The 12,022-nt window shown below is 51.6% G+C and overlaps 2 protein-coding genes across 2 annotated transcripts in view; one reads left to right on the top strand and one right to left on the bottom strand.

The window, feature by feature from the left end:
• The window catches only part of LOC120381734 (zinc finger protein OZF-like), a 33,980-nt gene extending 28,891 nt beyond the window's left edge, over positions 1–5,089 (top strand). Inside the window, exons 2-3 of the mRNA XM_039499849.1 lie at positions 1,738–1,832; positions 4,598–5,089. Of these exons, the coding sequence (XP_039355783.1) occupies positions 1,738–1,832; positions 4,598–4,746 (244 nt within the window). The 3' untranslated portion in view covers positions 4,747–5,089. The remainder of the gene's footprint in view (positions 1–1,737; positions 1,833–4,597) is intronic.
• Positions 1–12,022, bottom strand: part of LOC120381732 (zinc finger protein 420-like) — a gene marked incomplete at its 3' end in the record, with an annotated part of 264,899 nt that overhangs the window by 72,138 nt on the left and 180,739 nt on the right. The window lies entirely within an intron of this gene.

Genomic DNA, 12,022 nt, shown 5'->3' with positions numbered 1-12,022 from the left:
CATGTTTATTGGGGTTAGTTTCTAAGCAAACATATTCCAAGCCCTTCACACCAGTCGGGCTTATCTCTATACTCCCATAGAGTCTGTTCCCCAGTGTTTCCTTCCCAGCTCTGATGCCGCAGAGCCTGGCCTGTGTTCCTGTTCCACGTTCCCCTGTTAACAAGCATGATTCCAATTTCCCTTCCCCCTCCTGTTTATAGAGTAATATTCTCAGCTATACGTTAACCAATCATTGTACTGGGATATAATTCTTAGCCTAAGAACAAGGCCTCAGGCTGTCACAGTAGGAGAAGGCCCTTACAAATACAAACAGTGATTTTGATTCTCTCTTTTCATACTCCTGTAAGTAGCTAAGTGATAAAAATACACCTAAGTTCTTAAACTATAGGCTTTACAGGCAGCCCTGAATATCTCTATTCTAACAGTGGGGTCTATCCCTTCCCCCATTCTGTGTCTGTCTTGTCTATTCAGATTGTAAATTCTTCAGGGCATGGCCCAGCTACTATTCTCTGTTGTACTTTGCCTAGCACAATGGGGACCCACTGTTAGTTCGTTCTTAGGCACGAAGGTAATGCATATGATTAACGACTCTCCTGCCACTTTGAGCCAAGGAAGCTGGCCTTGGGATGGTACTGCTTAAAAATGAGCCGGGGGTAAAACCATGGACTATTCCTTGTGACAAGTATCCCACAAATTCCACTCACCTCCCTTGTTTTCTTTGCCTGGAGTAGGGCTTCCAGATTCCAAACCTGATGTGACCTTGCAGCTGGAACGAGAGGAAGAGCCGTGGGTCCCAGATCTCCAGGGCTCTGAGAAAGAAGTGCTCCCGAGAGCTGCCTTCACAGGTAGGGACTTGGTTAAACCAACTCAAAAACTGTGTGTGAATTCAGGAAACATTTGGGATGCCCTACAAAGACCTTGCATCTGAAGAAGTGGGTATTCACCCACGAAAGCTCATGCTGCAGAACGTCTGTTAGTCTATAAGGTGCCACAGGATTCTTTGTTGCTTTTACAGATCCAGACTAACACGGCTACCCCTCTGATACTACAAAGACCCTGTGAGCTCTCCAAGTTCAGGATTGTTCCCTGCAGATGTGGAATCATTAGGCAGATGTGACTCATGGCTTCCCACCTACATTCTAACAAATGGCAGCAGGTCCCTGCCCAATGTAGCTTTCCCCAGAGTGTTCTGGTGAGATGCGGACTAAAGCTGATCCTTTCCTCTCTCCTCTGGGGAAGGGTTTGGGGAAAACCAGCTCCTGATAGGTTTGATCTCTCCCACGTATATTTTGGTTTCTTCATCGCTTTTTCCATTCCTCTCTCTGACATTTCCTTTCTCTCCGGTGCAGGGAGTGACCTGTGTCTGGATTCGCTCAGTCTCCCATCGGGTGTTGGGATGGTGAGTGAGAATGAGGAGCAGAAACCCCATAAGGAAGATGCTGAGCAAGTAGAACCACATGGAACGTTGTCAGGAAGATCCAAAGGGAATGTTTCAGGGAGTTGTGCACTCCCAGAAAAAGAAACATCCTGTGAGACTCAGCAGAGGTCAGAAGAAAACTTAAGTAGCCTCTCAGACCTTATTCCACACGAGAGAATCAACTTTGAAGAGACACGCTACACGTGCCATGAGTGTGGGAAAAGCTTCAATGGGAGCTCAGACTTTCTCACTCATCACAGAATGCACATTCCTACATGTGCTCCGAATGCAGGAAAAGCTTCAGTCAGAGCTCTACCCTTATCACACACTGGAGAGAAACCCTACATGTGCTCTGAGTATGGGAAATGTTTCAATCAAAGCTCTGCCCTTATCACACATCGGAGAATCCACACAGGTGAGAAACCTTATGGATGCTCTGAGTGTGGGAAACAATTCATTGATAGTTCAACCCTCATCTCACATCAGCGAAGTCACACACGAGAGAGACCCTACACGTGCTGTGAGTGCGGGAAAAGCTTCAGTTGGAGCTCACACCTTATCAGGCATCAGAAAATACACGTAAGAGAGAACTGTAATAAATGCCTTGACTAGGGCTGAGCAAGGATTTTTTTTTTAATCACATTTGCTAATTCCCACATAGTGATCTTTGCACCATCTTCACTGTGGTCTCTCAGCTCCCCCAGATGAGTTGCCTGCTTCTGCCTTTTCCAGCTCACCCTTCTTTGGGGTCAGTCCTATGATCTTTTCTATTGAGCTGTAGGAGTGTATGTCATAGAACCATAGAATATCAGGGTTGGAAGGGACCTCAGGAGGTATCTAGTCCCTACTGAAAGCAGGACCAACCCCAACTAAATCAACCCAGCCAGGCTTTGTCAAGCCAGGCCTTAAAAATCTCTCAGGATGGAGATTCCACCACGTCCCTAGGTAACCCATTCCAGTGCTTCACCACCACCTTAGCAAAATTAGTTTCCTAATATCCAACCTAGATGGCTCCCACTGCAACTTGAGACCATTGCTCCTTGTTCTGTCATCTGCTACCACTGAGAACAGCCAAGCTCCATCAGCTCCAGGTGGGAGAGAGGTTTGATTCCCAACAAGCTACACTGAGGCAAAAACTACCTGTGTCTTCCATCCACAAGGGCGGTACATGGCGTTGGCTGCTCAGGTTAGTGATCTTGGTGTAAAAAGACAATTATAGTTGTAGTGCAGATGCAGCCCAGGTGCAATGGTTGGCATTAGCTTTCCCCTTGACCTGACCTAAACTCCATCACTTTCCCTAGTCTAAACAAACCCTGAGCATCACGGTTATACTGTTCCCCATTTCAAAGCCATTGTTAGTCATCGAGTTCTCCTTGGGGAACAAAGAGTTTCAGTCTCAGTTGCTCTGATGTTGCTTCACATTGTGCTGAAGAGCAGATATTTTTACTACCATTTTCCTCACTTAAAATATATTGAACTATAACAAAGAGCAGGAACAGGGCAGGGATAGGGCAAAACATCATTTCACCCTCTGTAACAACAGAAGAAGATAGTGTAAGTCAGAGGGATTCCCTTATTCCCCATCACCATTCCAATCCCCCCTGTTGTTCAATTGGTTAGGTCAATATTTTTTCTAAGGGGCTGGGAAGATTTATACCTTAGTAAATGAATTGTAAATAAGAAAAATACCCATGCATTGGGCTCCCAAAGCCATTGTGGCCCAGGCCCTGCAGGAGGTCGCGCCTGAAGATATCTCCTTCCTAATCAGGTGCATGTTGCCTATTGTTTGGGAAATGCAATCCCTAGCTAGGTAGAGATGGGGAAAAATGGAAGTGACTTTTCTCTTCAGCTCACCCCTGGGAGATGCTGCAAATGTGTAGAAAATGGGATCCGTGTTGAATGTGCTATAGCTGCAGAAAGATACCTATTTTTAATAGAGACCTTAGATTTGTTGTCTTACAGGGATTCTAAGCCGCACCTGAATTTAGTCCCTAATTTAAATCTGTGCCCCCAGATTAAAGAAATAAAAGGGCATAGTTGAGGGAGGTGTACCTCACTGTCGCTACTGATCTGTTGTGTGGTTGGTGAAGAATTCTATGCCAGAGAAGTGTCAAATTACTCCAAGTAAGGTCAAAGATTTGACAAGAACTCAGGTAGAAATTGCAGGTACTAGTGGTTGATCTTCACCCCTGAGATGGAAGCTATGGTGACCTGTGGCCCAGGTAAACTATTTTTAGAACCCGGCTCCCTAGTTAAGTGACATTGATCACACTCCTGGAGGCTGCCATGATTAAATTGGGCACACCTGTCAGTTAACATTTGTCTCCAAAGTTACATGAAGCACAAAGAGAAACAGCTGATTCCTTCAGAGCCATTCCATGCCTATGGGTCCCAATCTGGCTGCCTTGTTGGACAAGAAGCACTTCCCTGCTGGCCAAACAATGGTAGCCAATGGGGGAATATATCAGATGCGAAGTTCAGACTGCAGGATACTTGAATGCTGAGTCCAAAGTCTGTGGTTTCGTCTCTTAAGTCAGGTCTACACTATCCGTCGGATCAGCGGGTAGCGATTGATCTATCGGGGGTTGATTTATCGTGTCTAGTCTAGATGTGATAAATCAATCCCTGAGCGCTCTCCCGTCGACTCTGGTACTCCAGCACCATGAGAGGCGCAAGCGAGTCGACAGGAGCAGCAGCAGTCGACTCAGCGCTGTGAAGATGCCGAGGTAAGTCGACCTACGTACGTCGACTTCAGCTCTGCTATTCCCGTAGCTGAAGTTGTGTATCTTCGATCGATCCCCTCTCCTAGTGTAGACCTGTCCTTAGTTTTTCTCTTGAGTCTAATACATTTGTATCACGTCTCTGCCTCCTGCTTCTTTGAAAGGTTAGAAAGTGTGAAAATAGAGCACAGGTGGTTCTACTTCCTCAGCATCTTCCTGCTGGTTTCCTCCTCATTCTCACTCATGGTCCCATCACCGGATGGGAGACAGAGAGAATGAGACATAGGTCACACCTTGCACTTGAGAGAGAGGAAATCTATGCCATTACCTGGTTCCTAAACTGCAGTTACAGTTCCTACTCTGGGTGAATCCAAAGCCCGAGAGGTGCAGAGATCCAACCCCTTATTATCTTAGAAATGTTTTGTTCCCTTTTCTATTTTTTGTCTTTCTTTTTATGAAGTTGGCAACCTCCCAGCCTTTCTATTAGATTGGGATGTAACAGTGTGGCTCGATGAGGGTGTGAACACCTCTGAAATCTACAAGGGGAAGATGCTAGGAAGAAGAGTTCCCCAAATCGTAATAGCCTTAAAACCCTGCCCTATGGAATGACTGAACGCATGCGCCTCACCTGTGCAAGCATCGCAAGGAATTGAGTGGTCAGATACGTATTGTTCAGCGAGAGCTGTTTGAATTCTTTTACTAATGTGTCTCTTAAGGTCTGTATGTGTTTTAGGGCGAGAGGGCGAGGAGAAGTATTAGCTACATAATAGTGAAATCTAAGGAGAAAACTGTAATTAGCTTTGAGGTTGTGGGCTAAATGTAAGCAATGATTAGGTTTCGGCATTGAAATATTCAGCTGGCTAAATCTGGGTTTCACTGCCTGGGTGAGAAATCTCTGGGGTTTCAGCATCACTGAATGCGCACCTGCCTTCTTGGGTTGCTCTTTCAGGATTTATAGGGGTTGGTTTTTCTGCTGTATTAATCTGATGGTTGGACTAAATTGACGACTTGATTCCAGCGCAATATCCTTGTTAACTCATTGATTTCCTGATTTGACCTGAACTTTATCACTGTGTTGTTTAACCCTTAGCTGAGTGGTGTCTATAGTCATTTAGCCTTAGTGACGTGCGCTCTGGGATTATTTGTTCATGTTAATAAAACCTGTAACTGGGAAATTGAGTCATTTCTTTCAATAAGCAACCGGGGCTGGAACTTTTCTTTGTATATTTCCCTTTAATTCAATCTCCATTTTCTTCATTTCACACTGTTCTAAGTTAAGGAACGTGGAGCAACAAAAACTGACACAAACCTGTTGCTGCCCCATTCGGTGTCCATCCAGCAGGAGCAGAGAACAAACCCCTCCTGGAGCCGGGATTGTCACACTGGACTGGAAATACAGACGCGTGTTCCCAAGCTTTGCTGTCTTTCTCCAATCATGGCATAAGGGTGACACCTACACCTGCTTGTAATCACGCCTGGCAGGAAGGAGATCCCCATGTGCATTGCCTTGGGAGCAGGGGGATCTGGGGGACACTGGGGGCTATCTACCCAGAGCTCAGGAGCAATCTGCTCAGGGGTGATGCAGTAGAAAAGAGCTGGGTGCTGCTTTCCTCACTTATTTCTCCTTATCCCCTTTCAGTCTCTCCTCTTTCCCTTTCTTCCCCCTCCCCCACCCTCTGGCAGGGAGACTTGGTCACTTCCCTGCTCCCAGGGGCGCTCACTCTCCCGTAGCTGGATTGGCCCCTGTGAGCGCTAATAGGAGCGAGAGCCTGGATGCGGGTCAGTCCCTGTAGCGGCCCTGGGACACACAGGGGCAGGAGGAGGAGCAGAGATGGGGCTAGTTCCCACCTCAGACAGTCCCTGGCCCGGTGAGTGCGGCAGCTGCAGGCTGGGTTGGGCTTGAAGGAGCCAGGAAGGGGCTGGAGCAGTGGGGGGGCTGGTAGGAAGGAAGCAGGAAAAACAAGGAAAAGAGCCGTGGGGCAGCTCCTGGTGGCCGGACTTTGTAAGGTACGAGTCACTGCTGATGCTGCTGCCTCCAGTGTGCGCTGGGAGCAGGGGCTGAGCTGAGGTGGGGACTTTCTCCAGCTGGACCCAATCCCAGGCTCTGCTGCCCCTGGCCAGGGGCCGCAGGCACCAGGGGCCAGAGGGCCCCCAGGGGCAGCCCTGGGTGGGCAGAAGAGAGACTCCACACATAGGTCCCAGAAGCTGAGGGTCTCGCAGCCCCTGGGGATCTGCTCTTGGGTGGGGTCTGGACAGCGATGGAGCCCCTGCCTCATGCTGCCTCAGGTGCAGTGTGAGAAACTGCTGTGTGTAGGAATTTGCTACTTATGGTGCATTGAGCAGGCTCATGTGAACTGAGCATGCTCAGTAAATCTGCTGAAGCCACTTCCCTTCACCCTGCCCTTTCTCAGAATCAGATTCTGCAGATTGCTATTTACAGGGTGTCATAAACGTATAGCTACAGGTAGCATAAAATACCCTGTAATGGGTTAAAAAGCTCAGATAACCTGGTTGGCACATGACCAAAAGGACCAATAAGGGAAGAAAATACTTTCACATCTGTGGGGGAAGGTTTTTGTTCTCGTGTTCCTTTGTTCTCTCTGGGTCAGCGAGGAACCAGGGCATGGAAAATACATCTCCCTAAGCACATGCAATAGAAAAACCTTAGAGTTCTGTCCATAGGCAGGTCCTTGCATAGCTTGCTGTGTCACAAGGTGTATCTGCCTTCTCTCAGTGGGTCGATTGTAGAGCTGATGGTCCGTAATGGGCCATCAAGCAGGCTAGGCAGAACTGACACCAACTTGTCTGGTTGGGGTGTTCCCTGGAAGCAGAGCACAAGTTTGAAATACGGGCAGCATAGAACCAATATTCATAACATCAACTACAAAAATGATACACAGTCAGAGAGAGCATAATTATAATCAGCCAGTCAGAACCTCTCCATAGACCCCTTACACAAGAGCCTTTCTACAATATTGGCTGCGAATATAGAACAGTGGTTGCAATGGTGATCTATACAGTTACAGATTATGTCAATAATGTCACAGGAGGTGACACGGCATCAATGAAATTGGAGCTGGGGCAGCAAAGAGCCACCAGATGTTCTGAGGGCTGGAGAAAAATGCCTTCTAGTGAGCATTTGAAAGAGCTCAACCTGTTTAGCTTATCAAAAGAAGATTGAAAGGTGACTTCATTGAAATGCTGAAGTGCCTTAATGGAGAGAAAGGACTGGGTATTAAAGGGCTCTTTAATCGAGCAGAGAAAGGCATAACAAGACCCAATGGCTGGAAGATGAAAAGAGACAAATTCATATTACAACTAAGGCACAAATATTCAACAGCGAGGATGATTCACCACAGGAACAAGTTACCAAGGAAAGTGATGGATTCTCCATCTCCTGATGTCATTTCATGAAGACTAGATGCCTTTCTGGAATGTGTTTGCCCCAAAAGTAGCTATGATTTCCTACAGGAGGCCTGTGATATGCAGGGGGTCAGATTAGATGCTCTAATGGTCTCATCTGGCCATAAAGTCAACTCATTTCTGAAAAACTGAGTGTAGCATTGGGAGCAGCGTCTGATGTTTCCCTGTCTAGCTGGCTTGCTGCCTAGAACGAACGCTCCTTGAGTGGGGTGATCCACAGGGAGTAGCTCAAACCTCCAAAGTGCCTGGTCAGGGGCAGGACATTAGCCCAGCAAGGGAGGGGTGTGGCAGTGACATCACAAAGGCCTTTTGCAGGACCTCAGCCTATTGGTCCAAGGCGGTGGGGAGGTGGTGACCTCACAGAGAGATGCTGACATCAGCCAGGCAGGACAGGGGCGAGGGGCCAGGGAAACCTCAGAGACCCCTGTGGCTTTGCTGCAGCAAGTCTCCTTCTCCAGGTCTCTCTCTGAGGACTGAGAGTATTCGGGTTCACGGACGTGAGCACCAGGAGGAACCTCTTTCGAGTTTTCTCCTTCCCTCTTAGTGATTTTACTAGAAAATAGCCATCCCTGTTTAGAAGGTAAGAGCCTCCTGGAGGTTTGAAACTAGTTCAGTCTGATCCATCTGGTGAGAGTTGAATTCTAGGCATGGAAAACACGAGCTTAAAGAGGCAGAATTTTGTCCTTTTTGTTTCACCTTTTCCTCCATCCCTCCCTTCCTCCTTTCTCTTCTTCTCTTGCTTATTTTGTCCTTTCTCCTGTTCTACTCCCAACACAGGGAAGAGAGGGGTGTGTGTGTGTGTGTGTGTGTGTGTGTGTGTGTGTGTGTTGCGGGGGAGGGCTCTGCAGCTCCCACTGTGGGAGGTCCACCCAAAAATGTGGGGCTGAAATAGTGCTCAGGCAGTCAGGGCCGGATTAACCTTCTGTGGGTCCTGGTACCAAACATATTTGTAGGCCCCTATATAGTCACTGTGGGCTCCGAGTGTGGGCCTGGTGGGGCAGTGCCATTGGTGCCATAGCAAACCCGGTACTGAACCTCAGAGACATTTTTCATTTTGATCACACACCTCTCCATGACTGTACGCATTGCTATACACAGCTCCCTCAGCCCCTGGGTTTTCTTATTGAGCTGTACACCCATGTGGGTTTACCAGTGTCCACAGTGAGCAGAACTTTCATAGTGATCAAGGAAACTCCCCACAGATTTATCTCCTTCCTCATTCAGACCTTCTCTAGCCATGTGTCCAGTACCCCCCATGTCACCAGTCACGGCATGTGGTCCTAGTCTCAGCTCAGTTCTAAAGCCGGCAGACACCTGATCAGTTCTGACAGATCCCTCCCTCAGCCCCCATCCTGCCATGTGAGCCAGCCACCTGCAAACACCATCTCCCCAAGGTCAGGACTTAGTCCTTGGGAATCTGAAGCCACCAGCCTCTCTCCCTCTGCTCCCATCTACATGCTAGTCTGCTACCTGGTCACCACCACCTCTCCCCACCCTTGTTTCCTTTCTACTTTGGACATGCTCCCACCCAGCTGGAAGCTCCCTCTGCCAGCCTGACCTGCTCCCTCTTTCCCTGCTCCCCCTGACATTCCTGTCCTACTGGTGACCTCTGTTCCTTGAGGTGAACTCCAGTGTCTTTAGCTGCTCTAGCTTAATGGCCCCAGTAGTCACAGAGCCACTTGTAGCTTCTCTGGCTACAGCCATGGGGCCAGTTCCCAGAGGCGAGCCTTAGCCAGCTGCAGCTACTAGCCGCAGGAGGGGTGGCAATGCCAGGGCTGAGCATGCTTGAACCTTGCAACGGCAGCACTAGGGACTCTAAATCCTCAGCCCTGGCCCTAGGCAGCTGCAGACTCTGGAGTTAGGCACTTCCCTCCTCTAGGCCATGGCTTTAAATACCTGCGATTCCCATCACCTGCAGCAGAGGCCACCAATTCCCACACCCCCCTCAGCCAGCACCTAGTCGTGCAGAAAGTGCAGCCTGAGTGATTGTGGAGGCTGGGGTGGCAGGAGGTTCCCGTCCCTGAGCAGCAGCTCTGCAACAAGCTCCCGTGCTTCCCAGTTGGGACATTAGCCGTTACTGACAAGGCTTGTCTGTGATCTTTTTTTTATCTCATTGTTAGGTGTGAGAAGTATAAACTGTTTAATAGGTTCCATTAGTTGGTTAATAAGATGTTTATGAAGTAAATCACTGGCTTTAAAATAAGATCCAATCTGGAGCATATGAACTATTGACCCCTGGACTCCATCTCTCAGAGGGGACTTGTTTACCATCAGGGGACAGGCTCAAACCAGTCCAAACCGGTTTTTCCCGCCAAAACCAGCCCTCAGTGTTCCATCTCCTCAGCACTTTTCCCGCCACAGAAGTGATATAAGGACGTGCTCAGCGCCTGCGCGGGGCCGCCCCCCCCCCCCAGCGACGGCCCCTCCACGGTCGGGTCTTCCCAGTGCTCCCGAGCCGAGAGCGACGAGCCCCTGGGTCCCGCCGTGAGACTGAGGAACAGGAGGCCTGTCACCCCATTCCTGCCGTCCTGCATCCCTGGTGTCCAGCCTCCCACGGAGCCCCGGGAGTGAGACCGGGGGGGCACTGGGGCTGGGCAGGAAAGTGACTCTGCCCGGGAACCTGGGAGAAGCCTCAGAGCTGCCTCAGCCCCAGTGGGATTTGGGGGCAGAGACTGGGGCCTGGCGGGGATCCCCTGTGGTGGGGAGAGATGGGGTGTCAGGCAGGAGGGGAGAAGCTGGAGTTGTAGGAGGGGAAGGTCAGTGGGACGCGGGGTTGAACTGTCTATGGGCAGCCAGGAAATTCCTGGGGGGGGGGAGTGGCGGGGGGGGGAAGGGGGGAGGGGGGTTAATTGGATCCGGTCCGTGGTTGTGCCCCTTGCCTCTCGCCCGATACAAATTCTCTCTAGTTCTGCCCCTTTCTCGCTCAGTGTCTCACACGGGCTATAAAATCTGGGCGATTCCCCCTTTCCTCCAATGATCAGCTCTCCCATCCCCGATTTCCCCCGTTCTCCCCATGAGTCTCAAACGTCAGTTTAAAATCTTCTCTAGTGAGGGGCATTTTCCCACCCGTTTGATCTGCAGCGATTTGTCCTTGTGTAGGTGGGAAATTGTTGCCCTGAGTCATTCCCCAGCCCATGGCTGCCCCTGGAGTGGGGGTGGGATGGCTCAGTGGTTGGAGCACTGGCCTGCTAAACCCAGGGCTGGGAGCTGACTCCTTGCGGGGGCCATTTGGGGATTTAGTTGGGGATTGGCCCTGCTTTGAGCAGGGGGTTGGACTAGACACCTCCTGAGGTCCCTTCCAGCCCTGATATTCTAGGAGGTGCCGGGTCTCTGCCAGGGCAGGGCAGGGGGAGCTGGAGCCGGGTCGCTTGGATGGGCTCTGCCCTTCCACCCCCATTGCACCCCCTGCCTGCAGCCCCCTGTCTGCACCCCCTGCCCTGCCACTCCCATTGCACCCCTGCCCTGCCCCAGCCCCTGTCTGCACCCCTGCCCTGCCACTCCCCATTGCACCCCTGCCCTGCCCCCAGCCCCTGTCTGCACCCCGGCCCTGCCCCCATTGCACCCCTCGCCGCAGCCAGCCCCTGTCACCTCCCCAGCCCCTGGCTGCACCCCTACCCCTATTGCACCCCTGCCCCCAGCCCCTGTCTGCACCCCTGCCCTGCCACCTCATTGCACCCCTGCACCCAGCCAGCCCCTGTCTGTACCCCCTGCCCTGCCACCCTCCCTGCCCCCAGCCCCTGTCTGCACCCCTGCCCTGCCACCCTCCCTTCCCCAGCCCCTGTCTGCACCCCTGCCCTGGTACCCCCATTGCACCCCTACCTGCAGCCAGCCCCTGCCACCGTGCCCCAGCCCCTGCCGCACCCCTGCCCTGCCACCCCTGCCCCCAGCCAGCCCCTTTCTGCACCCCTGCCCTGCCACCCCCATTGCACCCATTGCCCGCAGCCCCTGCCTACAGCCACCTCCTGCTCCCAGCTGCTCCCTTGTGTGAGTGTCTGCACCCCCACTCCTCCCTGCCCACAGCTGCCCCTGCCACCCTCCCCACCCGCAGCCTCTGCCGCCCCGCCTCCAGCCAGCCCCTGTCTGCACCCCCTGGCCTGAGCCAGCCCCTGCCATCCATCCTGCCACAGCCCCTGCCACCCCCCTTGCCTCCTGCCACAGTCCCTGCCCGCAGCCCCTGCCATCCCCCGACCCCTGACACAGCCCCTTTCCCCGCCACAGCCTGTCTGCACCACCTGCCCACAGTCAGCTCCTGTTGCAGCCAGCCCGTGTCACACTCCCTGCCTCCAGCTAGCCCTGCCCCACGCCCCTGTCTGCAGCCAGCCCCATGGCCACTGGTGCCCTGCAGTTCCCAGGGCACTAACCCTGCACACCTGCTTCAATGAGGGGGGCAGGGAGCAGCTGGGACCCACACCTGTGCACACCCGAGGGTGACCAGACAGCAAGTGTGAAAAATCAGGACAGA

The sequence above is a fragment of the Mauremys reevesii genome, linkage group 14 (genome assembly GCF_016161935.1).
Source record: "Mauremys reevesii isolate NIE-2019 linkage group 14, ASM1616193v1, whole genome shotgun sequence".
NCBI lineage: Eukaryota > Metazoa > Chordata > Testudines > Geoemydidae > Mauremys > Mauremys reevesii.
Note: the sequence above shows the minus strand (reverse complement) of the source record. Positions and strands in the feature narration are given on the sequence as shown.